The sequence below is a fragment of the Toxotes jaculatrix genome, chromosome 14, assembly GCF_017976425.1.
Source record: "Toxotes jaculatrix isolate fToxJac2 chromosome 14, fToxJac2.pri, whole genome shotgun sequence".
Lineage (NCBI taxonomy): Eukaryota > Metazoa > Chordata > Actinopteri > Toxotidae > Toxotes > Toxotes jaculatrix.
This window is the reverse complement of record NC_054407.1, coordinates 13,196,998-13,223,053: the sequence shown is the minus strand read 5'-3', so window position 1 is coordinate 13,223,053 and position 26,056 is coordinate 13,196,998. Positions and strand designations below refer to the sequence as shown.

The 26,056-nt window shown below is 41.8% G+C and overlaps 1 protein-coding gene across 2 annotated transcripts; it reads left to right on the top strand.

Moving 5' to 3' along the window:
* The first annotated feature begins 11,242 nt into the window (after positions 1-11,242).
* Positions 11,243-26,006, top strand: rc3h1b (ring finger and CCCH-type domains 1b). Of its 2 annotated transcripts, none has more exons than XM_041054517.1 (20): positions 11,243-11,344; positions 12,640-13,053; positions 14,410-14,530; positions 15,448-15,687; positions 15,796-15,971; positions 16,164-16,364; positions 16,498-16,630; positions 16,941-17,059; positions 17,420-17,532; positions 17,658-17,903; positions 18,114-18,325; positions 18,492-18,901; positions 19,274-19,432; positions 19,624-19,779; positions 20,074-20,296; positions 20,481-20,568; positions 20,732-20,828; positions 21,186-21,410; positions 21,753-21,856; positions 21,971-26,006. In XM_041054517.1, exons 2-20 carry the CDS (start codon positions 12,823-12,825, stop codon positions 22,125-22,127), a joined length of 3,411 nt encoding a protein of 1,136 aa, XP_040910451.1. In that variant the 5' UTR covers positions 11,243-11,344; positions 12,640-12,822; the 3' UTR covers positions 22,128-26,006. The 2 variants fall into 2 exon arrangements, with proteins under 2 accessions (XP_040910451.1, XP_040910450.1); XM_041054516.1 differs by having other exon boundaries at positions 20,478-20,568.
* The last annotated feature ends 50 nt before the right edge of the window (positions 26,007-26,056 follow it).

Here is a 26,056-nt window from a genome sequence, read left to right as displayed (position 1 = left end):
ATACAGCACAAGTAAAATTAAATGACCATGCAGTGCCACTGGGGAAATGTGATCTATTGAAAAAAGTAATTATTAACTACTCTTTTAGAGGTATGCAGTTGCATTACAGTGGAGCGGACTAATGCATTCCAATGTATGAGACAGCTCTTTAGTTTGAGGGTCTCATGGGCTAAGATCAATCAGTATAAAATAATCAACAAGATTAATGGGAACAGAACTGTACAAAATCTTAAACGTCACAAAATGTGGTTCTGCTCTCTCAGTATTTAGGGTGTCATATTCTGTCTGCTGTAAAGGAAAAAAAATCACATGAGAAAAAGTCTAACCATATCTATCCAAACCTATGCACAGAAACAAGTTGTGCTGGGTTTTAGTTAGTAATTCTAGTTTGGATTAGAATCACAATAAATATACTCTAAAATCAGTTTCTAAGTAGCATAGTCCTCTCCACTATTGGATTTGTTTGGTTTTAGATGTATTATTTGGTTATTTTATTGATTTTGCCATGTTAATCCAAGTCCGTTGCAAAATCACATTGAACATGTGTTTGCACTAATAGGAGATTAACCTCTAACCCTGTTATCCCATGTAGTCATTCTGCTATGTGAAACTGCACTGAGACATACACTGACTATCTTACGTCTACCAACAGGACACGGTCCATTGGCAGTCTTCGCAGTGTTGAATTATAAACCATGGCTCCGGGAGAAATGGCTCTGTGCCATGTCTATCTTTCCAGTCAGCGCTGGTTGCGTCGCGCTGGCATGATCCGGAGAGACGTGGTGCTTTCCCGGGTCATGAGCCGCGTCACTTGGTCCAGACTGAGTCCAGCCACTGCTTCTCCATTCACCTGCAGAATTTCATCACCGATACTGAGGAGACCCGTATAGGGGCCTTCACCACTACCGTCGCCCACTTTCTCTATGTATACACCTGGAGGAGGAAGACAACAAAAGGGGAAGAGCAAGACAAATGAAAACAACACACACACACACACACAAAACTCTCTATCTCTCTATCACTATGATTCATACAAAACAGGTATATCATAGCAATTATTGTAAAGATTATTATTATTGTAAAAGCAATATTCTAATTTCAATTCTTTTCTTTTTTTTCAGGGTAGAATACTATAACTGTTGACTAAGACAATAAAGTTACCCCCCAAATTAATAAATAACTGCAAAACCAAACTCCAGACTACTGGAAATATTGATTTGAAAATATGAAAAGTTACCTGTGTCTGGTCGACCTTTGCCTCTCGAGATGACAAAACCAAAAGGGCCATTTGAAGGTCTGATGAGCTCCAGGAGGAGGGTCCCATCAGGGAAAGCTTGGGTGACCCGGCCCACCGGACGCACTATTCTAGAGGCAAGTACGTCTTCAACGCTCAGGGCCCTGTGAAGCTCGAGCTGTGGGCTATCAGGGCTGTAGAAGTAGAATTACTTTAGTGAACTAATGAAGTAAAACAATGTAGAATGTGCTTTAATGCCACATATTTTTTTCTTCTTCTCTATCTTTCTCTCCATTTTATTTTTCTTTGACACCTACCTGGGCGCCAGGCCATATGGTATCTGCACCTCTCCCAGTATTGTTGAACGCTCTGTTCTTCTCTCTAAACTCTGCACTGAGGAGGCTTTGCGGAGTTGGGCCAGTGGCAGCACCTAGTGGCAAATAAATGGAACTGAAACAAATTGTGTGTTCTAATTGGCAAAATGCACCAGATCAGCTTTTGGAACTTTTTGGCTCCAACATCGCTCTAAAACTAACAAAACACAAACACACATTATGCTAATAGAGGCTGTGATTGGCTGGAGCAGAAAGTTGTTTACATCCATTTAGTATACTCCTGTAGCTGCCAAGAGGACAGCAAGGATGGTTACTGCAAACAGTGGAAGGAAGCATGAATGCATTATTTGTGCTGCCAGTGTCAGGCAGTGATACTTCAAAGCCTTGGTTGGTCCACTGTGGCAAATAAGTAGTGAAATATACTTCAAAGCGGAACTGGAAGTTTTAAAGACATGCAAATAAAATGTTTTCTCCCTACGGCTTAGCTTTTTGAGGTAAAAAAATCACATCTATTTTGATGTGGTGAAATAAAACAAAAATTAAGAGAATACGTAGACAATCACAGAGCAACACAGCAGTCCAGAATGAAAAATAACATGGTATAAAAAATGTACTCACTGTGTGCAGGGTCTGCAGTGAGGGTGTCCTCTGTATGCGGATAGTAGGCTGTGGTCTGCGTGTGGGGCTCGGGGAAGCAGAGCTGGCGCGGGGGGCAGTGGGAATACTGAGCTGTTCCATGCTGCTGGAGCGGCCTCCTTTAACAAGTCTACCAACACTATTCAGACCAATGGAGGAAAAGAAGCGACGCAGGAAGAGCTTTGGCCGTCCATCCAGCTTTCTGTAAAATAAAGGTTGAGAGTATTTTTTTAGTTGGTGGTAATGTAGAGTCAGATATTGTTTGTAATATCAGCACAACTACATGACCTAAACTGTCAATAACATCACTGGGATGGAGATTTTTTAAGAACTGTTAAAATGATTATTGTGCTAATAGTTTCATACAAACTGCAGGTGCTTTTAATTTCCAGAAGAGGGCGGTATTGCCTTGATGGCCACACAGTTGTTTTAACAGTAATATCCCAGGGACTGTAGGTCAGAGTTTTAAGCACCTAGCTGTTACCACTGGCACGGTCAAGTCATTTTGGGAACGGCATGAGTAGGGCGAGGGATTTATTGTCTAAGCTATGACAAGAGCATTGTTATCTTGGCTCACCTGGACCCGTCAGAGTTTTCCTCCCATATGGCCTCAGCTTTCAGATGTTCAGCTCTCAGCAGCTCTGCTCTGAGGTCCTCGGCCCGAGACATACCCAGGCCTCGCAGAGCTGGGCGACACTCAGGACCAGAACCAGGGTCTCCACTTAAACCTGCTGGTAGAAAAGGATGTAATTAGTTGATGTCCAAAAAAAAATCTTTTATTCTATTCTATTATGTTTTGTTGGGTTTTATTCTGCAAGTTTTTAAATATGATGATAGAAATTCAACAGAACAGATTTCAGCTATGATATTCTGTTTTCTCTCTTTCTTTTTTTTTTTTTTTGCATAAAGTTCTACCTCCACTGTTCCACAATGTAATTAAGTCATTTTACCCAAATACTGTATTGTATTGATGTAGAGTTAGAGGTGCTAATAAAGTCACATAAAGTGGTACTTAATACTTGCACTTCACTACATTTCATAGTGAAATATTGTTCTTTTTACGCAATATTAATACAATACAATATTTACTACTACCACAGTACTTTTACTGTTGATACATTTGCTGATGGCGTTTCAGTACTTTTACTTACAAGTACAAATGTGGAGCTTACTTGGAGCAGAATATTTTTACACTGTGGAATTACTACATTTACATAAGCAAAGAATCTAAGTCGTTTTTCCACCATTACTTTTCCAGAATAGTTAATCCTCTCATAATAAAATACATTATCAATCCATGATTCCTCCCATAAAATGACAAACGTTACAGGTCCTCTACTCTCTACTTTATCTGCTGGAACTGTAATCTATTTATGGCTCTGCTCATCCCTAGTAACCCCTCACCTGTTCCATCTGGAGTGACATCCCAGAATTCAGCAACTGGCAGGTCTGTGGTGAGTCGGGCTGGGGAGTACCGCAGAGTGGAGGGCCTGATACAGGGAGCTGGGTTGTTAGTTGCAGGTGTCCCTTGGGTTAAAGACACTGGGGACTCTCTTCTTGATTCTGGAGAGTCCAGGAGGCCTGAATGCTGAGGCCCGCCCTCTCCTCCCTGATTTGAGGTAATCTGGAACTGAACTGTGGACTGACCGGCTGCAGTGCGATTCCTTGAGCTTGACTTTAGGGCTGACTTTATAGGAAGTGATGGAGGTGGTGATTCCCTGAGTCCACCGGATGCCTCCAGCAAACATGGCTCAGGGGTGACTGGGCTGCCAGAGGCAAACATAACAGCTCTGCTCAAGTTGACCCTGTTCCTGGGATTTGAGTTACGGCGTTGAGCCCATGATGGACCATAGGGGCCATGGCCAGACTCCAGTCGACTTTCTCCTTTCCTGCTCCTTCTCCTAAGCTTCCCAAACCCTGATGACTTCCACCCTGTGCTACTCTCTTTATTTTCCCCCAGCACATATGCTCCAGCAAAAGTGACAGTTAGAGGAGCTTTAGGACGAGTACTTGCTTCTGGCTTGTTCGGAGGCACCCAGCGAGGAACGGGTTTTCCCCTTGGGTCCTCTGGGTTGCCAGGCTGCTGTGGCTCAGTGTTCTGTGGATCTGATGGTGATAAGACTGGCTGCTGTTCCCTGACTACAGAACCACATGACTCACATTTCTTCACCAGCACTATTATCTCTTTGATCACTGTTGTGGTTTCACCAATGACACCTACATCTTCTTGCTTCTGTAAAGGAGGCATGGAGACACTTCTATGGCTTCTGCTTCTCTCTGAACCACTACTGCTAGAATCTGTATTACTTTCCTTATTCTTGGACTTAGGTACAGCAGGCCTGCCACGCTGTCTGACTCTGTCCAAGTAGCGAGATTCTGCTTCTTTCTCAGATTCATCCTCAAAGCGTACCCGCGTGGGTGAACAACCATACCGTCTAGATCGACCTCCCTGGTCACCAGGGGAAGTGTCTCTTTGAGTGGGGACAAGGAGGGGACCAGATACAGTCTGAGTTGTAAGATCTTCTTTGGTTTGAACAGCTTTCTGCTCAGGTGTTGGGCTGGGAGATTCGGCTTGCTGCCTCTTCCTGCAAGAAATAACAGAGCAGTGCGTATTACAGACATTTTAAAGCAACAAACATTTGATCTGTAAGAGAGTTTAATTCAACCTGTATCTTACAACCAGTAGCTTATGAAAATGGGGCAAAACAAAAGCAAAAATGAACATCAAATAAAAATTTAATATCAGTCATCTCTCTGCAACAGACTGAGTTGATGAAAGACTCTTCTGAGCATGTCCAGCATGTGGTACCCATTTTCAAAACAATGGGTGATAAAATAATCAAATGACATGATAATTTGTAATAAGAAATACTATACATAGTGGTGAAAGGTATGTCTCAGCCACCACAGAACAGGTTTGCTGTCTAGTTACAAATGTAGGATCATTTCAACTTCTGCTAATTGTAAATTAAGTGAATGCTTCCTGCTGATATGAGGGGGTTTCAGGAACAAATCTGCACAATATACACACTATTACATAAACATAATGATAACCAACATTACACAACAATTACAAAGCACACGCAGGTTCCAAAGCTTTAACCTATTTTCAAATGTACAACATTATCTTTGCCAAAACAGGACAAGGGCAAGAGAAGGACAAACAGGACACTTAAGGATTGAGCTAAGGAAACACAGGAAACATGAAAACAGTCAAAATAACAAAGCAATTTGCAGAAAGACTGATAACTGATCAGCAAATGGAGCTTTTTTATTAAACCACTGATTCATACCAATGCACCCAAATGCACAACTGCATGAATGCAGGCGAGGCATTCACGGTCTCATTTAACTTAACATCTAACTTGTGAAAGAAGTTACTGCCCGCTCAGGCATTCGTAGCCAGCTTACACAGTGGGTCTCTGATCAGAATAGGAGCGTCTGCAGGGGCGATCGCCTTTGATGTGACTGGAGCGAGCCTTGAGTCGTGCTCGCTCCAGGAGACGCTTGGCTTGCTCATGTCTTGGGCTCAGAGGAAGCTCATCACTGATTACAAGAAGTGACCTGGTGATTAAGAGACAGGCAGAGAAAGATGCCTCAGTACAGAAATGAATCATTTAGGTGACGAAAATAGCTGGGGAAAGGGGGGAGTTGGATGCATGATGAGACTAGGTTATACCACCATCTGTCTGAATGAAACTGAATATTTGTATTCAAGTCTTCAAGTGTACAAAGCTCATTGTATGTTGTGACATATCCAGCGACATCATATTCCCCACAGACTGACTTAACCTACAGTGAATGAAGCTGTGTCTTCCTAAGCTTTCTTATGTAATATCAGATAGATAGACTGGGGCGTGGCGCTGGTGGTGAGCAGCAGAGAGAAACGTCATCCATCCATCTATCCTTATACCCAGCAGCTAAGCTGCTCTGCATTGTGCTTCATCGTCTGTACTTGTCTTTATCCCCTGGCCCAGTGATAAAGATAGCATGATACACCAGCCATGTGGATTATCCTTGCAATGGACTGAGTGTGATTCATTCTCTCCTGTGTTTCAAGAGGAGAACATGTTGTCTTTCAATAGATTACAGTTTGTCGTGTCAATTTTTTATCCTAACACTGACAAACATGGTATAATTAGCAGCCTGTTTTGGTATCTTATGCAGCCGTTTTATTTTGCAGTTTATAATGGCGATGATCACAGTGCACTCTGTAATAATAATGACCTCTAAAATTTTGTCACCATTGCTGAAGCTGAAAACTGAAAAGGGTGGATCAGCTGAATAATTTAAGAAATGAGCCAAACTCTATGTTGAAAAAATGAGAAACTGTTGTTGTTGTTGCTGGGCTGCATAAATCATGTTCAGTTCATTTATCTATTTATCTACCGTTTCACTTACTATGACACCTTCAAGTATGACTTGCAGTTTTTGTCCAGTAACTTATCAGCGATAATTACAAGGTTTGACGACAAATCTCTTGCAAATAAGGACTCTGTCATAATTTAATTTGGGTAAAAATATAACCTTCATCAATATATAATTATTTGATATTTATATTTCTTTATGCATTTCTTGTATTTCATGCCTGTATCTCCTCTTTAAAATGATTAAACCCTGTAGTCACAATGTTTGTTTTGATTGTGCAGGAGGCAGCTTGTTTGGTGCCCTATTTTCTTAAACACAGGAAAAAAAGTAGACTCTAAATTCCCACAAGTGAAGCTGTAAGAGTGTAATTTATGAGGACAGGATATAAATAGTGTATAGGAGTTGTGTGTCACCACTGCTGCCAAGTGAATGAAGAAGCACAGCATTGCTCACCTCAAATAGGGTTCAAGTTCCTGAGCAAGAATGACTGAGTCTGAGCTGTCCAAAACCCCATGGGCACCTGCGGCTGGCATCAAACAGAGAGGAAAAGTACAAATCTTAGCAGATGTGCGGATGCAGTGGACTGGAATTAAACCGTCAGCTGGTGTTATTGTGACAGTGTTGAGGTTAAATTCTGTGATTGAACAATGTTCAGACATAAAAGCTTTAAAAGTTCCAGTTTCTGTTTTCCCTGTACTTTTTTTTCTAATCTGTAGTTTAGTCTATTCAGTTTTTATTCAGTGTCTTGATGTTTGCCTGGTGCAAAGACCACTGCCTAAAGAGCCATCAGCCATAATGTGACCTACACGGACATGTGGGTATTAAAAAAATTGGATCTTTGTATGATCATAAGGATTTTCATAAACCTTCATACCATTAGTTTCAGTGACAGGTTATCCCTGACTGATCCTTAATGTCAGTCACAAAAACATAGGTTACGCAATCACTGAGAAAGAGATAACGGCAGATTTCCAAGAGACAAGAGGGGGAGAAAAAAAATCACCTGATCATTATGGATTTACCGTTATGTTTTGCGCTGACCCTCTGTCTGGTATTAATACACTTAAACACACACACAACCAGCAGACATAAACAATATTACGAATACAAAGAATGGGAAAATACATATCTTGTCACCCTGGATGCATACAAAGACATCTATTTGCACACAGAGATACAAAAGCAGGGACACTTCCCCCACGGCTCCAGCTGCTAATAATAGCAACACCCTCATGCACATCTGCACATCTGACATCTGTTCAACACTGGGAATCAGCCAGGTTACATACTTCATTTCTATACAACATCATACGTAGATAAACAAAGGCTTGTACACGGCACTCGGAATGACCGCAACAGCTGGAACGCATTCAAAACAGACAATGTTGACAAAGTGCTAACATTTTTTAAAAGCTTTACAAAGTTACTGGGGAAATTATGCAACTGCCAAAGCACTACTCTGAATTTTCTGTCTCCACACAAAATGCCCTGTAAGCTTTTGAATTGTTCATAATACTGTAGTATGGAACAGCTTACTGCACAGCATGTTAAAGGAGTTTCTGCTTGTTTCTTGATAATTTTTCGACAGACACAGAACTGTATTATTTAATATATACATAATAGAATCAGCGATTGTGAAAAACCAAAGTTAGGAGTTTCATTTCATGGTCAGATGCTCTGACACCTTCTATGTAATACAATTAATTCATCAACAAACTAAAAATAAAACCAACTCAAGATGGTTTAAGATCAAGATCTTGTCTTTTCCTTGGCTCCAAGCTGATTTCCCAAAACCCTTAAGACAACTTTTGCCTTTTTGACATTACATGAAATTACATTTGACATTAAATACATACTTTTTCTCTCAGAAGACCTACCTTTATCATCTACTTTGTATGGTGTCTCTCCATAACAGCTGTCACTCTCTCCTCCACTCTGTTCTCTCTCCTCCCTGCAGTTTTGTTTTCTTTCCCTTAACTTTGCATAAGCCCTCTGCTTCGCCTTCTGCTTCTCATCAGCCAAGGGTACTCCACTTTGTGAAGACATGCTCTCCCAGCTGTCTGAACTGCACAGTCCTTTGGCAGGGTCACCAGCCTCTGTCTCCCTCTGCTCACACCTGTCCAAGTAGCGCTCCATACTGTCGGAGTTCTTGAATTCTAAGGATGCATCGCTGTCATCCACCACACCTCCTACATTGCTCCTGGTGCCTATTTCAGCTGGTTTAGACTTCCTCTGAGGCTCTGCCAGCGCAGCTGTCTCAGTATAGTCCTTCAGAGGTAATGTGGTGGGTATGTTGTGAGGCCCAACACCATTTAGAAGCAATGTTTCTGGACGTGCCACTCTCCAGAAGCCCTTCGGTGGTGCCCAGTGTCTAGTTGACGTGGAAGGTGTGGAAGAAGAAGAGGAAGATGTCGCAGTGAAGGTGGCGGCAGAACGGGAAGAGAGCACAGGTGGTGGAGGAGGAGGGGAGGGATCATCCTTACTACTGCTTGAGTTATCAGACAAAAGACTCTCCAGACTGGTACCCTCCCCGAGCCCACAAGACTGGTCTGTCAGAAAACTGACCTGGCCTTCATTTCTTTCTGACCTCTCTTCTTCAGTTTCCTCTCCCCCTTGGAGCACCTGCTCCACCTGTGCTTCAGCTGGAGGGCTGTGGATCTCCAACTTGACTTGCACCTCTACCTCCTCTTCCTCATCGCTACTGCTCAAGTTCTTTGCAGCGCCTGATCTCCAGGAGGGAGCAGGCAGAGATACCTGACCCTTTCCTCTGGGTCTTTGCCTGAGAAAGACTTCGGATGAAATCTGTCCTGCAGGACTGCTCACCAGTACCTCTGTGTCCAGCCTTTCTCTTTCTTTCTCTCTGTCTCTCCCTCTTGTCCTTCTCTGTGTGAGTGACTTCACCTTGGTCTGTAGTGCATGCACAGCTGAACTCTGAGGAGGAGGAAGTTGGGTGTTTAAAGAGGGTGCAGGGAAAACAGGCTCAGGGACAGGGACAGGGCCAGTGATGAGCCCCCAGTTAATGGGAAGCCCAGGGGGTAAAGGGGAACTGGATTTTGCTTGGTTATTATCAACCACCTTCTCTTCCTCCATTGGTTGGTCATGGACAGAAAGGTCCAGGAAGCTCCTATAGATAAAAAGAACAACAACAAACAACATATGTTCTTTTTTTACATACAGGACAGATAAAAACATGTCTCTCACATTTGTTCTACATCTCTGTTACCGGCTACTTTCCATCTGATCTGCCGAGTGCAGAGATATGTAATGTGGTTTCAGTCACGTTGCCTTATCCACTGATTACTTTGCAGTGCACAGGATAATCCTTTAGAATGAGAATAAGCAACTGCTGCCTGCAACTGAGCCCCTACTTGAATAAACAATATTATACAAGCAAAATCAACAATATACAATGAAACAAGACTTTCTCTGCTAATCAGTCACCTATTACTATTCAACTTCGAGAAATCGAAATATTTTAGTCACATGCTGAAGATATGCACAGCACCTTGCTAAAGACCAGTTAACAAATATAATTGACATTATGAACTCTGTAAGCTTCACGGCGCATTTTATTTAATCTAAGAAAATTAGGCAAACACACGCAATGAATAGTGTACCTGGACAGGCTGTTTGGTGAAGATTGTGTCCTTTAAAACACAATTCCAGCGATGACCATCATGAGAAAGTTACCACAAATTCTAGTGCAACTGCACAAGTTACCATCCACTCTAAACCCAACCGTGCAGATATTTCAGCGTGCATCCCCAGGTTGGTTGTCAGCATAAGCGGAATGCAAAAAAAAAAAAAATGTTGTCACTGTTCTCCAGGTCCTAATGTTGTGCTTCCACTTCCACTCACTGTCTACACAGATCCCGGCTCCCTCGGAGGCAGTGTCAGGCGAGCCAGCGGTCTCTCAATCATGATTGGTCCTGTAATCCCTTCAGAAATCAGTGGGATTAGACAAAAATGGAATACAAAAAATGCCTGCTTTAATTTCGTCCTTGCCTCGCGAACCCGCTGCCGAGCGAAGCTCCCTGTTGCGTAAGTACAGAGCACACACACACCGACTCCCCGCGCACAGTAATGGGCCAATGAAAAAGAGGGGGAAAAAAATAAAATTGAAATATATTAATTGGACTTCAATTAGTTATCCAAAATTTCTGGTCCATCCTGGGATATTATGATGTTTCCGGTGTAACGATAATATGCTGTGGTGTGTTTAAGAGAATACAGGCCTAATTTTGCATCGTAAAAACTGCTAAATGTCGGATGATTCTTATTTGATAATACAGCTGATCCCTCCCTCTATCTCTGTTCATCCCAGCTCTCTCTCTCTCTCTCTCTCTCTCTCTTTCTCTCTCTCTCTCTCTCTCTCTCTCTCTCTGTTTTCATAGACGCGCGTGCACACACGTGTACACGCCAGTGCACAATCAGCCTAATTGGGACAATGTTCTGCCTGCCAGTTGTCACAATCCCCAGATGTGATCAGGCTGCCTCTGGCAGAGGCTGCTCAGTTCTGTGCTGTGGCTGTGCATACGAAACAGTGTCAGTAGAGGGCGCCATTAGTATACACATACACACACACACACACACACACACACACGCACATACACATCTTGCCCAGCTAGCTGTAACCGGCTAGCGAGTGTGTTGTCGAGTTGACACCCACCCCAAACCTCGGCAGCAGCTAAGCTGCACAGTCGACATGGCAAGGAAATATCGCAACAGTTTTCTGAAAAAGGATGAAAATCTTCCAAGTCTTTTGGAATGAGTGAGTAGTATCGACACTAATGATATATTTATTCTTACGGAAACTAACAGTATAAGTTGCACAATTTGTAGTAGTCACATTAATGACGCATAGCTGTGGTTGTTGCTAACACTAGAGGCAGCTAGCTAATAAGCTAACTGCTGCTACAAGGAGGAGTACGGGTTCGCTAGCCTGTTAGCTTTCTGCGCTCAGTCTGACGAGAAGCGTCTTTGTGTTAGCTGATTCTCACAATGTGACCATAACACCATCCTACTATGAATCAGAGCATTTGGTCAGTACAGTGCTGAAACTAGTGTGTCTGGGAAAAAGAAAAACATTTTCAAGGCAGTTGGACTGGTAGGTAGTTTCGAATGCTAGCGTTACATAATCTCGCCGTTGCAAGTCAAATGGCTCCACTTTCCAGTGTCACTGTGGTTCGTTTCAAGCTATCGTTTCCTTGACCAGTACCCAAAGATATGAGCTAATATGTGATGGATTCACAATCACAGCCTCATTCAGAATAATTATGGTGTCGCGACCAACCAACAATAGGTTTAAGATTAATGATTAATGACTTTATTTAATCAAACGACGTTTGCTCGTTAGCTTGTCTAGCAAACTAGCCACCCATAGCTTAGCTTGCTAAATGTAAGCTAACATTATCTACAATTAGCGAGCCAGGCATATATCAAATACATCGTTATTCGATGCATAACCAGACGCCAGGATGATTACAACCACATCCACCCTCCGTGTTGAGCCAAACAAAAGTAATGTTTGTAGCTTTATATTATAATATTCCTCAACTCGATTAGCAAACGTTAGCTTCACAACAAGTTAGCGCTGTGAGACTTGGTTGTTAGCCTCTTCAGTACCCTTTGTCCATAGTCATAGTGGTAACCAGGTCTACTAAGTAGGCCACACAGCAGTTGTTTTGATTCTTCTCCGTCGTTTGTTTCAGTCGTTATTTTAGTAATATGTGCTATGTCACATATGATTTCCTTTTAATTTGCATTTTTGTTACGGCTGTATAGCGGCGAGGGATCAAACCTAAAGAAACTTTCGATTAGAAATGTTCGATTTTTTTTAATGTTGTGAAGTATTAGCAATTTCAGAAGAAACCTGCTTTTCCATTCCCTGCATTTAATGCATTCCGCAAGTAGAGATTCACTCATTCACATCCATGTTTTGTTAATGCACTGTTGGAATTTAAGATAGAGGGTTATGTAGCTACATTTTGACTTGTATGCAAATATGTTCAAATTGGTGAATGTGGAGTGCACTGTGTTAATCAACTTTGTCTTTCTCTTTTACAGTATTCATCACGCGATGTGATCTAAAATCCACAATGTGTGAGGACATTTAAGAACGATTGAGTTCGGAAGAAAAAATTCTTGATTCCAGTGGAATCTTCCATATATATATATTATTATTATATTTTTTTCTTTGTGTAAAAGCTTACATATATTTACACTCACTCGTCCCATCAACATATAACCATGCCAGTGCAAGCACCACAATGGACAGAGTTCCTGCTGTGCCCAATCTGCACACAGACATTTGAGGAGACTGTTCGTCGGCCCATCAGCTTGGGCTGTGGACATACTGTCTGCAAGATGTGCCTGAACAAGTTGCACCGTAAGGCCTGTCCCTTTGACCAGACAGCCATCAGCACAGACATTGAGCAGCTACCTGTCAACACAGCCCTGTTGCAGCTGGTGGGAGGCCAGGTAAGATGCGTCTCTCTTTGAACTTTTACTAATGCTTCAAAGTTTATGACAGAGATTTAAGTTGACACGTGTATGTGTTTTGTGTTTGAGTAGTGGAAGATACGATTCCCGTCTTGGCGATGTTTTCTGTAATTACTGGTTATGGATAGTATTAGGGCATTATACAGAGGCTATAACATGATGTGGACATAGCTTGGATATTCCTTGTATGAGTCACATACCAGTGATTGAGCAATAACCTAAACTCTGCTGGTTTACTAAGAGCAGTGAGTAAAGCTATATTTCTCTGAGCCAGTGTTGACCGATAGGGTGAGGCACAGCTAATGTGTTTTGGAATTGCTGGCCAAGTTTCCAAAGATATCCACATTATAATGGATAACGTCAGTGCATCAATCATGACTCAGTAATGTGTTTCATATAGTCATGGTTCTGCCATCTTGTCTCTTAGCAGAATGTCTTGCATATTTGTGCTTAGACAGGTTAGTAGGCTACAATGTCCATTCAAATTAATATGCCCAGATAGAAATGGAAATTGTTATGATACTTCTGTACCACTGTTTGAAGCACTGTATGTTGTCTTTCGTGAAAATAACCTCATTTATCATGTGTCATGCCCCAGAGCCACAGGTTTGTTTCCATTAGTGCTAAATCTAAATGTTTAAAGTGAAGACGGTAGAGTTATTTTGATAGTTTTTTTTTTGGATGCCTGTTTTTAAATTAGTCACGGCAAAGTTTGGGAAGTATTTCTGCTACAAAATGTGATAGAGCATGATATGAAATGCTTTTTGTAGTGTCTTTGCTCTGTTTTAAATTGTTTGTTATAACTTGAAACCAGGTTTCAACCACCATGACAGCATGCAGACAATGGAACAAAAGCTTTCAGTATAATGCAATGGTTCTCAGAATGTCTAATCTAAATTTTCTCATCACTCATATTTTCTTGCTCTGAGTATAGTGTAAGAATGGCCCAGGGAAAACAAATCAATTAGTGGAGCATACTCTAGTAATTATCACAGAAACATTACCAAATAGTAACTTAGTAATACAATAGTGAAGCTCTAAAAAAAGAGCTTGTGAGGACACTGGACAGTTGTATTGCATGTTACACTGGCAGAACAATATAAATGAAGATTGCTTTTTATTCCAAAATTATTGTTTTGTTTTAGATCAAAGTATGAGAGAGTTTGTAGATGTTTGCAGCTCAGACAAATTCTTGTGCAAGTTTAATACATTTTACCATTTTACACTCACTGTGTTGAGTTACTTTAGGAAAAGTTGATGAGACATAATTGCACTAAAAGGTTTGAGATATTGCCATGGGTTGTTCTGATGTTTTCCTATTGTGATCGGTTGTAGGTTCCTAAGGCTCAGCCAGTTGCCTTGATTACCAGTCCAGAGGACTCGCAGCATTATGAGGAGGCCAGACAGTGTGTGGAGGAGCTGGCCCTCTACCTCAAACCCCTCAGCAACACCCGAGGTACTTATACACAATCACATGCTTGTTGCCTTTATAGTTTGTTCTTCCTTTATTATGATCCTTTGACACTCTGTAGGCCGTTTTCAACATGGGAAGTCCACAAGTTTGCAGTGGTGTTGGTGTTCAGGTGGTTTAAGATGTGAGAATACTGTTGCTAGGTGGCTGGTCGTGGACATGACCTTGTTCCTGTTTCATAAATGATGTATGAGTTAGTTTATTTTTTGCATGTTAATGTCATAATGGGTAAAAGAAAAGGGTAGGAAACAACAGTCATGAAAAAGTAATCAGTGATTTAAATGGGGACCAACATTTTAAAAAACAACAGTAAGCATTACAACTCATGAACTCGGAGCTGTCTAAAAATTTCCACTTATGAAGTTGTGAATATGATGTCACACGTTGTTAAATGGAGTTCACCTCATAAACACAGTTAAACACAACACCTCTGAAAGACATCATAAATTACACATTGCACATAGTGGTGTTTTATTATACTGGATTCTGTTATTCATGTAATGTGTGACATGATAATGTGAAGGATTAAAAAAAGACATTACAAGGTCAGGTCAGGATTTGAGAGGTCTTGTGGTTAATGCTTAAATCAGTTGGTTTGATGTGAAGTCTTGCCGTTATTGTTTCTGTTAAATGTAGAATGTTATTAAAAACAGAAAAGCATAACTTGTTTTTCTGTAAGTATAGTATAAACACACACACATTTTACTGTGGCTTTTCTTTGCAGTGCTGTTGTAATATGTTGCTCTACACTGATGGTGTACCTCTAATAATTCTGAGACTAATGATTGAAGTTTTTCTGCAGTGATATAAATGTGATCTGATGGCATGTAACAATACAAGCCTATGATTGTGGAATATTTATTCTCATGGTTTACCAGTGGTCCTGTTTAATTTCTCATTAGGTGTGGGTCTGAGCAGCACGGCCCAGAGCATGCTGAGTCGACCCATGCAGAGGAAACTGGTAACTCTGGTCCACTGTCAGCTGGTGGAGGAAGAGGGCCGTGTTAGAGCCATGAGAGCGGCTCGCTCTCTGGGCGAACGGACTGTCACCGAACTCATCTTGCAGCACCAGAATCCACAGCAGCTCTCCTCCAATCTGTGGGCTGCTGTCCGTGCACGAGGATGTCAGTTTCTCGGCCCAGGTAAAGCCCAGAAGCAGTTCATTTGTCGTCAGTAAAAGTTGGCCTCTGGGGATTTTTGAGGTTCAACTGTAACTCGTGATATTTGTGTTTGTCTTTTTCCTCCCCCAGCAATGCAGGAGGAAGCTCTAAAGTTGGTTCTTCTTGCTCTAGAGGATGGTTCTGCTCTGTCCAGGAAGGTGTTAGTTCTTTTTGTAGTCCAGAGGCTTGAGCCACGCTTCCCACAGGCCTCTAAAACTAGCATAGGTCACGTGGTACAGCTACTTTACAGGGCCTCCTGCTTCAAGGTATGTATCCAGAAACCAGAAGAAATTTCACAAATTTTCTTGTTTGAGAAATAGTGTTTGTTGTATGGCTAAATTTTCGTTTTTTTTTTTTTTTTTAATCATTGTTAATTAATACTATAAGGAGTGTAAAACATAAAAATAACAAAGTAACTTACTTCTTACTTACTTACTACTTCCTCTGTGACTGCCTAGGTGACCAAACGTGATGAAGATTCATCCCTGATGCAGCTGAAAGAGGAGTTTCGTACATACGAGGCGCTGCGGCGTGAGCACGACTCTCAGATTGTTCAGATTGCCATGGAGGGAGGGCTGCGCATTGCACCTGACCAGTGGTCTTCTCTGTTATATGGAGATCAGTCTCACAAGTCACACATGCAGTCTATCATAGATAAGGTGTGCAAGTAAACACTTGTTTTTGTTTGTATCCCATGTTTCATAGAGAATGTTCCCATATAATATATTTGAAGCCTATCAGCCGTCAACCTATCGAAGATGTTAACTCTCTATCTCTCTGCTTCTGGCACAGCTGCAGACCCCGGCATCTTTTGCCCAGAGTGTCCAGGAGCTGACAATTGCGCTGCAGAGGACCGGCGACCCCGCCAACCTCAACAGGCTGCGGCCCCACCTGGAACTACTGGCCAACATTGATCCCAGCCCTGGTAAGAAGCAAACTAATCTTGGTTTTTGAAGTGATGTAAGGACTAGGTAAAAGATGTACAGTGTCACATCGTTTAGAATCCAAACTATGACCTCTGTATTATCTTAAACCTGTCTCTGCCATACATTCCCACATACCTTATCTGATAAACAAGCAGGGTAGATGATTTATATGTTGCGTAGGATTTTTTTTGTTTTTATGTCTGCAAAAAAGTCTCTAGTTACAAGTGTATTTTTAACATAAACATGTGCAGTGAGTTTGAATATTCAAATAATGTCTGTTTGTCCTCCTGTCTCATTTTATTTCCCCAGATGCCCCTCCTCCTACATGGGAGCAGCTTGAGAAGGGGTTAGTAGCAGTGAAGACAGTGGTGCATGGCCTGGTGGACTTCATCCAGAACCACAGCAAGAAAGGAGCTGATCCTCAACAGGTTAGTTTTTCCTTTTGAATTTGAAAAGAGCTGGGAATAGGAATGATGTTCATTCCTTCAGAAGTTCCGGGGACTTGTAGAAACATGACAGCTCATGGTGGCCCAACACTTTACTAAGATGTTGGTTTTTCCTTTATTGTGTAACACGGCAATTGATTCAGAGGTATTAAATAATAATAATACCTCAGTTGAGTATTACTTTGACAATTTTGTTATATTTTTCTGTTTATTATCAACATTATTGATTGTTAGCTCAGCTTGCATTCTGTCACGCCAGGCAACTTCTATAAATGGGGTTTTACTGTAATGCCACGAAAAGTTGTGTTGTGTATTTTATTAATGCCTAACATCTCTCTTTAGCCTCCTCAGCACAGCAAGTATAAGACATACATGTGTCGTGACATGAAGCAGAAAGGGGGTTGTCCTCGTGGAGCCAGCTGCACCTTCGCTCACTCTCAGGAAGAACTGGAGAAGTGAGTGTGACAAATATCAACATGAAGCCTTGTTTACATTTTTAAATTAGATTTTGCAGTTGCCTCACTCTCCTTTGTCCAGAGGCATCATGGCATTTCTTATACACTTTGTTTTTTTTTGCTAGGTATCGAAAGATGAATAAGCGTCTGGCAGCTCGCCTCCCTGGCACAGGAGGGCTCATGTCGGATGAGGGCCTTTCTCTTGATGTAGCAGTGCCCCGGAAGCCTTCTCCCCTCCCCAATGGCAGTGTTGCACCCACTTTGCCCCAGCTCATTGCCCGTGGCACCGACACAGTCCAATATGAACAGTTCCGTAAACCCGTCAAGATGGATGTAGGGAGTCACAGTGCTCCAGGATCACCACCTGATGTGTGAGTATAGCATTCTCTATATTAATGTAGTTGATTGCAGATTTTTTGTCTATTTGTCACAAGCTGATTGTACTGTATTTCTTTGTTTTAATGGTCCAGACTATTGAATAAAATTAGCTGGAAGGTATTTATCAGGGTTTGATACATCCTGAAACTGTGTTTTGGCCTTGAAATATTTTGATTATGAACCAAAACTCTTCATACCTATAGCCTGGACCCTGTGTCCAAACCTGGCATGCCTATGGCACCTCATACCATGGCCCACCCAAGGATGCCAGCGGACCACCTCTCTGGGGTGAAGCACGTGCCTGTGGTACCTAGAAGTTCTCCAGTGTACCCTCAGCCGCAGCTCTCTGAAATGTGCTATGACACTCGCCCACCACCCTCTGCTTCTCAGTATGATCCCACGCAATACCCCACAGGTAAGGGTCAAGTAAACTGAATAAATCAATATAAGAATATAATAAAGCGAATAAGAATAAAGCGTGCTCCTCTATGCTCCTTTACTAATTAAAAAATTCTGTCTTTTATGCTTAGAAATCATTTGGAAAAGTGATGTTAATAATAGTCTTCCATTTGTTTTTTTAGGGTACCCCTACCAGCAGCCACCACAGTATGTTCCTCGGGATTACATCCGTAACCCTCCTCCCCCCAGTGAGTCAGGGCCCCCTTACCAAGATCCCTACACTGGCTATGGCCCTCCTGAACGCCCCTACCAGGCCCCTCACTCTGGCCCAACCTTCTCTTACCCTCACCCTTCACACTATGACCGAGGTCGCCATGGGAACTACACTGGTCCACCACCTCCCCCACAACCTTACCCATCTCAGAGGGATAACCTGGTCAGAATGAGTCCCGCGCCTCTGGATGTTGCCCCGCCATCAGCTGGACAGGCTAACTCACTTTACCACCAGGAGCCCAGTGCCCGGGATAGATACCCACCAGATGGCTACTATCCCCCAAGTGCCCAGGCTCCACCCATGAGGGCATATGTCAGGGTGAGTTTGTTCAGATTATGTTTTTTTTTAATTTGCCTTTATCTCTTTGTGTCATTATGCTAGTTACAGAATATTGAAGGTGTGTTCAGACCAAACAAAAAGCACATTTTTGCTGTGTGTTACTCACAAATATGGCCGCTGGACTATTTTTGGGAGTATTTCACGATCTGCCGCCTTATACCGGAAAGCCAGCTGTGCTAATGCTTGCGCTAACTGGGAAAGGCAGCTAACGCTAGTCCTAACTTTGCACGTTGAAAACTACAACCAGTTTTGCATGTACTGAGGCCATGGGAAAATTTTGTTGCATGTTTGGTCACACACACTTTAAGATAACTGCCAGGAATTCAGCAACAATGTTTCTGTGTGTTTTAGGGACCGTCATATACTGGTTCATCGCCCAGCTTGGACTATCTGCACCGGCGTCGTCAGGAGCTGTTATCCCAGCTGGAGGAAAGGAAGGTCATCTCCCCTCCACCATTTGCTGCCTCTCCCACTCTTCCTCATCCCTTCCCCAACGACTATCCCCCTGAGGTTAGCACTGAATGTCATGTGTCTTTGTGACTGGTTCAGATTGTAACACAGGCATTACACTGTAAGATCCGATTCAAGAAGTGTACTTGACGTGGTGGGGTCAAAGTAAGAAGTAAAGAAGTGTTAGCTGACTGTGAATGTATGTATGTATTACTGACAGGATTTTCTCTCTGAATGTTTTGTGTCTGCAGTATGGTGAAGAGAACTCCAAAACCATTATGAAATGCAGAGAGCCTGATTATGCAGGGCAATACTCTCCCTGGTCTTGTGATACCATTGGCTCCTACATTGGCACAAAGGATGCCAAACCCAAAGATGTTATGGTTCCTGGTACCATGGAGATGATGGTGAGTTCAGATGGATAACTTCACGACCAAATCAGTATTTCTTGTGTTAGATGTATAGTAACTGACTGAATGATTGAGGTAATGTTAAATAAACACAAGCTTTTTTGTTGGTTTATCTTGTTTTTGTTCTACCAAGTTTAATCACCCAGAACTGGCAAGTGTGCTTGTTGTTCATCTTTACACTTTATTCTACTGACAGAAACAGTGTTTGTGTGGCCACAGTGTATCAAGTGAGAAAAGAACATGTCATCCACATCATAACCTCTCTTTACTTTCCCTCGCTCTGTCTGTTAGAACGTGGAGGCTAAAGGTCTAAGGGAATCATCGCTGGAGGCTCCTCGGAGGGGTGCGGAAGTCAAGGACGATGACCCCATTATCCCGTTTGGCCCCCAGCCCACTGTATCACGTTTTGGTGCCATCTCCCGCACCTCAAAAACAGGCTACCAGACCACCGGCCCAGTGCAGGCTATGGCCTCCACTCCCCAGAACCCAAATTCTAAACATATGGCCATGCCAGGTAAGAAACCGTGTGTAATTTACCTACAGATTATCTACTTTTGTCCACACAGACCACTCTTACTTACTTTTTGCTGCATGGTCATTTCACAGATATGTGGTGTTTAATCATTCCAGTTTGTCACAAAAACATTTCTGACCCCCATTTTTACCTCCCCCGTCCCCGCCCTTCTCGCCAACAGCAGAATACACATATGGAAGCCATGGAGGATGGGGTGGAGCTTCGTACCCCTCCCACACGACTGCCTCCTCTCAGGGACACTTTAGTGAGCGGTGAGACCTGTGTTTGTTTTTCCTGTCATCTTTTTAATATTCACTTGATGATAATGCTGACCACGGTTTTAAGAAAATAACAAATGTATAAAAATGAAAGTTTGTGCTCTAAGATGATTGTAAAGAAGTTATGTAAATTTGTCACTGTGTGTCACCCTTACAGCCTACCTATGGCAGCCCAAGACAGAGAACAGTTAAAAATTGAGCTGCAGCAGGTCAACCAGCAGATCACCCAACAGACCCAGATGCACAGTATGGAGGTGTGTATGCTCTCTAACTAAAAACAGGACCTACGGATGTCTGGAAAGTACAAAGATTGATTGGATAAGTTCTGCATTTTCAAAAACTTTCAAATGCCTCTAAATTTTTTTTTTTCCCAGAGGAGGTGATTTTATATTTAATGTATTTATAACTCATTTCATCATTTCACATAATTGTGGTGACCAGTAAAAGCAGATGGCAGTCATTCTGCTTAGTCACTATTAAAATATAGTCAATACTGAACTATCCAGTCTCAAAAAACATATTTTCAATTTTATGCTGTATTTCCTCTGATTCTCACCAGAAATTACTAAATTGCACACTCATCCCCTTCGCTTCCTGTTTCACTATTACAGGCTGCCAGTAACTCTTTACTGCTGCAGAGGGAGGCCAGCGCATTGGCAGGTCAACCTGTGCCGCCAAGCCAGGGCCAGGCTGCAGGAGCAGCAGTCCAGCAACAACAACAGCCCAAGTGGCCAGCAGGGGGAGCCGGTGCAACAGCTGTCTCCAGTGAACAGCTGAGCCTGGAGCTCCACCAGGTGGAGAGAGAGATCGGCAAGAGGACCCGCGAGATGGCTATGGTAAGCAGGAGGGTGGGGGGTGAGCTGTTGAGCAATAATAAAGTTTAACCAATAACAGTTTAACCATGTGTGCTGAAAGAAGTTGTTGATAAACAGGTCTTATGATGACTAGTGGAGGGGGACAGTTACAAACATCCCATTCTGACCCCAACAAAATGGATATTTAGTCATGATTATATCATCATCTCTGGTACAATATAAATGGAAAATGCTGTTTTCTTTAAGAATACCCTCAGCCTGTCCGTGTGTCAAATCACCAGGTGACCCATTTGAGCACACTTTTTTTTTTTTACCGCAATGACAAGTGAAAATAACGTAATGTTTTGTCCCTGTCCATACCAGGAGAACCAAGTCGCTCATGATGCTCAGCAGTACAAGATGAAGCCTGCAGAGAATGGACAACCAGAGCATAAGACTCAGCTGGAAGAAATCTCCCTGGCTCTTGGGTGAGTATACACATACTTGAACATAAACGCGTGTAAATTTCTTGAATATGCGCGTGTTCCCTTAAATAGCCTGTCCTCCCAGTTCTCACTTGGGTCCTCTGTCCCCCTTTTCAGCGAGGTGTCAAACGGCTCCAGCAGTCTGCAAGAAAGTGCAGTGGGCGGGTCCATGCTGTCACTGACCAATAAGACGTCTGCATTGAGCCTGTGTTCTGATCCAGGTGCCACTGGTTCAGAGATGCAGAAGAATGGCGTCGTCCATTCCTGCTCTTAGGCAGTACACACTGACACACACACACACACACACCACACATACACGCACACACTCAAGATGCTCGATTGAAAAGCATGCACAGGCACACATACACCCATTCTATTTAGAAGATGAGCAGTATCTGCCGTGATATGAATTTTCTTTCTTTTTGTTCTGTGAATGAGCTTTTTTTAATGACTTTCCTTGCCTGGAAACCAGGGCATATGATAACATTTCTTGTGTGCGTTTCTTTTTTCTTTTATTTTTTTCTTTCTTCTTTTTTTTGTACTGGGATAATAGATTAACAAGGCTCGCTACTGATATACCAGGAGGAGGAAGCGGTGGTGATGTTGGCAGTATTATTGTAACTTCATTCAGAAAGTATAGGCCTATTCCATCCTTAACAAACACAAAAACATGAGGAAGTACTTGACTGATTCTCCCCATGTAAGATTTTTGGTTTACTTGTCTCAGCATACATGTAAATGAACGGTTAGATATAGAGGAGCAGATTAACAGGCGCTATCACATCACATGCTCACTGAGGAACTTCTCTTGTTATAATCTGATGACGTGTGAAGGTGTTAGGAGAAACAGCAGGGGTGTGTCGCTTGGTACTCACCCCCAGAATCGTAAAAAACAAAGTGGTTGCCCGGATCTAGATGGTCTGAGGAGGGAAAAGTAGTACAATGTTCCACCAGTATTCAGCTGAAATGGAGATGCAAGGTGTTTTTAGACATCACTTTTGCACCACATGCATCTCCTCACCTGCCACGTGAAGTTTGTTTTTTATCAGTGCATTTTACGAACTCATCATGTCTGTTTCATACTTGAAAGCAGTATATTCTATATTTAATCGAAGCATTCTGTTTTAAAGATTGCAACACGTCTTTTTGATAATGAGCTTTCCGCGAGTTTTCTATAAGGGAATCTACTAGTGCTTCTCTTGGTTTATGGTGTGACCTGATGGGGTTTGGTTTCAATGCCTTTTGCCTGCGCTCCAAAGGGCTGCATTCAGTCAAGTCCTTGGCGATTAGGTTGTGAAATTTTTCACAGCGTGATCGGAAATAGGTTTTTTTTTTCTTACTTTTTGGGTGATTGCACATGATCTGACTTTGAGAGTACATCTTTCTGCTTCAGGAGTCAGGTGAATGATTGTAAACTTGACTTTATATCGTCAGGGTTAATAAATAAGAAATTCCCTCCTCAGAGCTTCTCATCTGGCCACACAAAAGGCCTCCCCATTGGGATTATCTTGTCATTTGTTCTCCTAACTTCTATGAAGTTGCCTTCCCTTGTGTCTTTTTTTTTTTTGTTGAATTTTGTTTTATTTTTTTCATGCTTTACGTTGTTACGATTTTGGAGGGGAGGGTGACACTTACCTAGCAAAGGCACCTGGAACTTAACTGGCTGCACGTCCTTCTCTCTGTCATGAAATGGTTGAATTTGGAGCAAAACCCAGACTTATCATTTGTACTCTTAGAAAAGTAACTGTTGTAGTGTTTTTATCTACACAGCACATTTGAAATCATGTTTACAGCTGAGGATAATTGTGTTGGTTACTTGGGGGGTAAACAAAATAAACTTCAGATTTGATCCTTTATATTGTATTGAGTATATTTAAGCATCTTTATTGTTGAGCAGTGCAACATTCTTTTCACTTTATCACACCTTTTTCTTCATAACTTGCTGCCATCATCACCACTACTGCCACTGTTATTGCTCTTTCTCCATCATGTAAATTGTTTACTGCTGATGCTCGGGATGGAGCTCTTTGCCTTTTGTAAACAATTAGCGTGATTGACAACAGTTTTACACCTCTGTTGAGAGCGAGTGAGCCCTTGTGCTTGAACGGTTGAAGGATAGAGGAGACGCTCTGGGTCAAGTTGTTCTAGTTAAACGTTGAGTCTCTGTTGTGGTCAGACGAGGGGTACTGAGAAACTGACAGAGTTTGACAAATCCTGATAACTGATGAGTTAATTAAATAAAGACACAGGGTTTTTGTGTCATCCTCATCTGTGTTGCTTGATGGGCATCTCTTCCAATTTGTCAGCGCCTTGATAGCAGATGTTTAGGGTTTTCTGTTTTTCTTCTTCTTTTTTTTTTTTTTAGTTTTTCCAACTACACTTCAAGCCTCTGGTTTTTCTTGCTACATTTATTGTTTAGGGTACACAGCTCACTTATACATATGAGTATGTATACATACATTAATATACTAAAGCACTATTAACGTGCCACCTCTTATTCTACTCGCTCAGCATTTATATTAAATGATCTCTACTTAGAATCAGCAAAATGTTTTGTTTTTTTTTTGTTTTTTTGGATTTGTTTTCTGTCCACTGGTTGCCAACACAGACTTTATCCTTTCCCAGACGAAGGACTTCTGTGCGCATTGATGTGTTCACTTAATCGTTTGTGTTCAAACAAAGATGTTCTTTATAGACTATGCTTCCAAAGAAGACAAAATTCTGTAACTTTGGAAAATTTATGGAGAAATTTTGTGTGTGCTAGATTGTATTGTAGAAAATGTACCCTGACTAAGTTTTTTTCCTCCCCTCAAAGTGTGCTGTACCGGGTGATAGCGTTGAGGTATTAGAAAAGTGTTGGGGGGGTTTTTTCCCCACCCTCCCCACCCCCAAGGATATTCAGGAAGTCTCTAATGAAAGGTTGGCCTTAAGTCCTCTTGCAATGCTCCTTTACCTTGTTTGCTTTAGGAGCATGAGAACACAGAATTGGCATCATTTAGAGTCACAGATGGACTCTAGCAGACCCTCTCCCCCTTTTTGAAAATTTCATACAAAACAGAAATGAGGCAATAGTGGAAATCTCTCAAGGTTTGAAGCAAAATGTGTAATTTTACTGTTTTTTTTTTTCTTCTATTTTGTGAAAATGTTTTCCACCTAGCTGGGACTGTAGTTTTAGTCATTTTTGTTCATTTCTGCAGTAGTTAAGAGAATTTACTGACCTGCAAGTCTTACAGTCTTGAACGCACCATCTGACCTAATGTGTAGTCAGCAGCGAATGAAATACAAAAGCATCCGATTGACTGTCACGCAATAGTTTTGTTCCACTTTGACAACTATTGACTAGCTTAACTCTGCTTTCATAAACTCAGTCTAATGACTTAGAAAAAGAGGAAAGGGGTTTGGCCATGAATTGGCAACGTTCAGTGATGTTCATTCAATATGTTGTTTCTCAGTCTCTCTTTTAAGTGCAAGTCAACCAAAACTATCACAAAGCTGATTCTGCCTGTTAGGTTAATGCAGGTCTGAATGAGCCTAAAACGCCTTTAGCTTAGCAGAACTGACGTACAACGACTTAAGAGGTGGTTTATTATATATTAAGTAGCAGAAATGTTCATTTCAGTCTCCTGTGTGTTTTTGTTTCTGAGTGGAACTGCTGCCTCTAGCCCTCGTTTACAGAACCAGTTAACCCCTCCACTCCCGCCCCTGACCACTGAACTCTGTTACTGCTGTTTGAGGCTCACATTTTATTCCCTGACTTTCTGGGGAAATTCGCAAAAGGCTTTTTTATATGATTACTCCCTTGTAAAATATCTCTTAAATTAAGGTACAGGTTTGATTTCAGCAAGAAAAAAGAAGTTTTTATATGTATATTATACTCCATTAAGGAATGTCTAGAATTATCTTCCTCCAATGTGGATGTAGCCATTATTACGCCATTTTATGACTTTGTAAGAGAATTCACTGTGTGAAAATTGGTTTGCATTTTTGTATAATACAATCTGCTTTTTTTTTGTTTGATACGAGAGGGAGGTCAAACTGGAAGTTTGAAGAGGAAAAAAAATGAACCTGTGAAATTGAGAAAACAAAATGTAACTTATGTACAACAGTGATTCTAAGCTGAGGGGGAAAGATTAAATGATATTGCTAACTCTGAGTGTTTGTGTCTTTGTTTTATTTTTTTAACAGAGTTCGAATTAAAGAGCA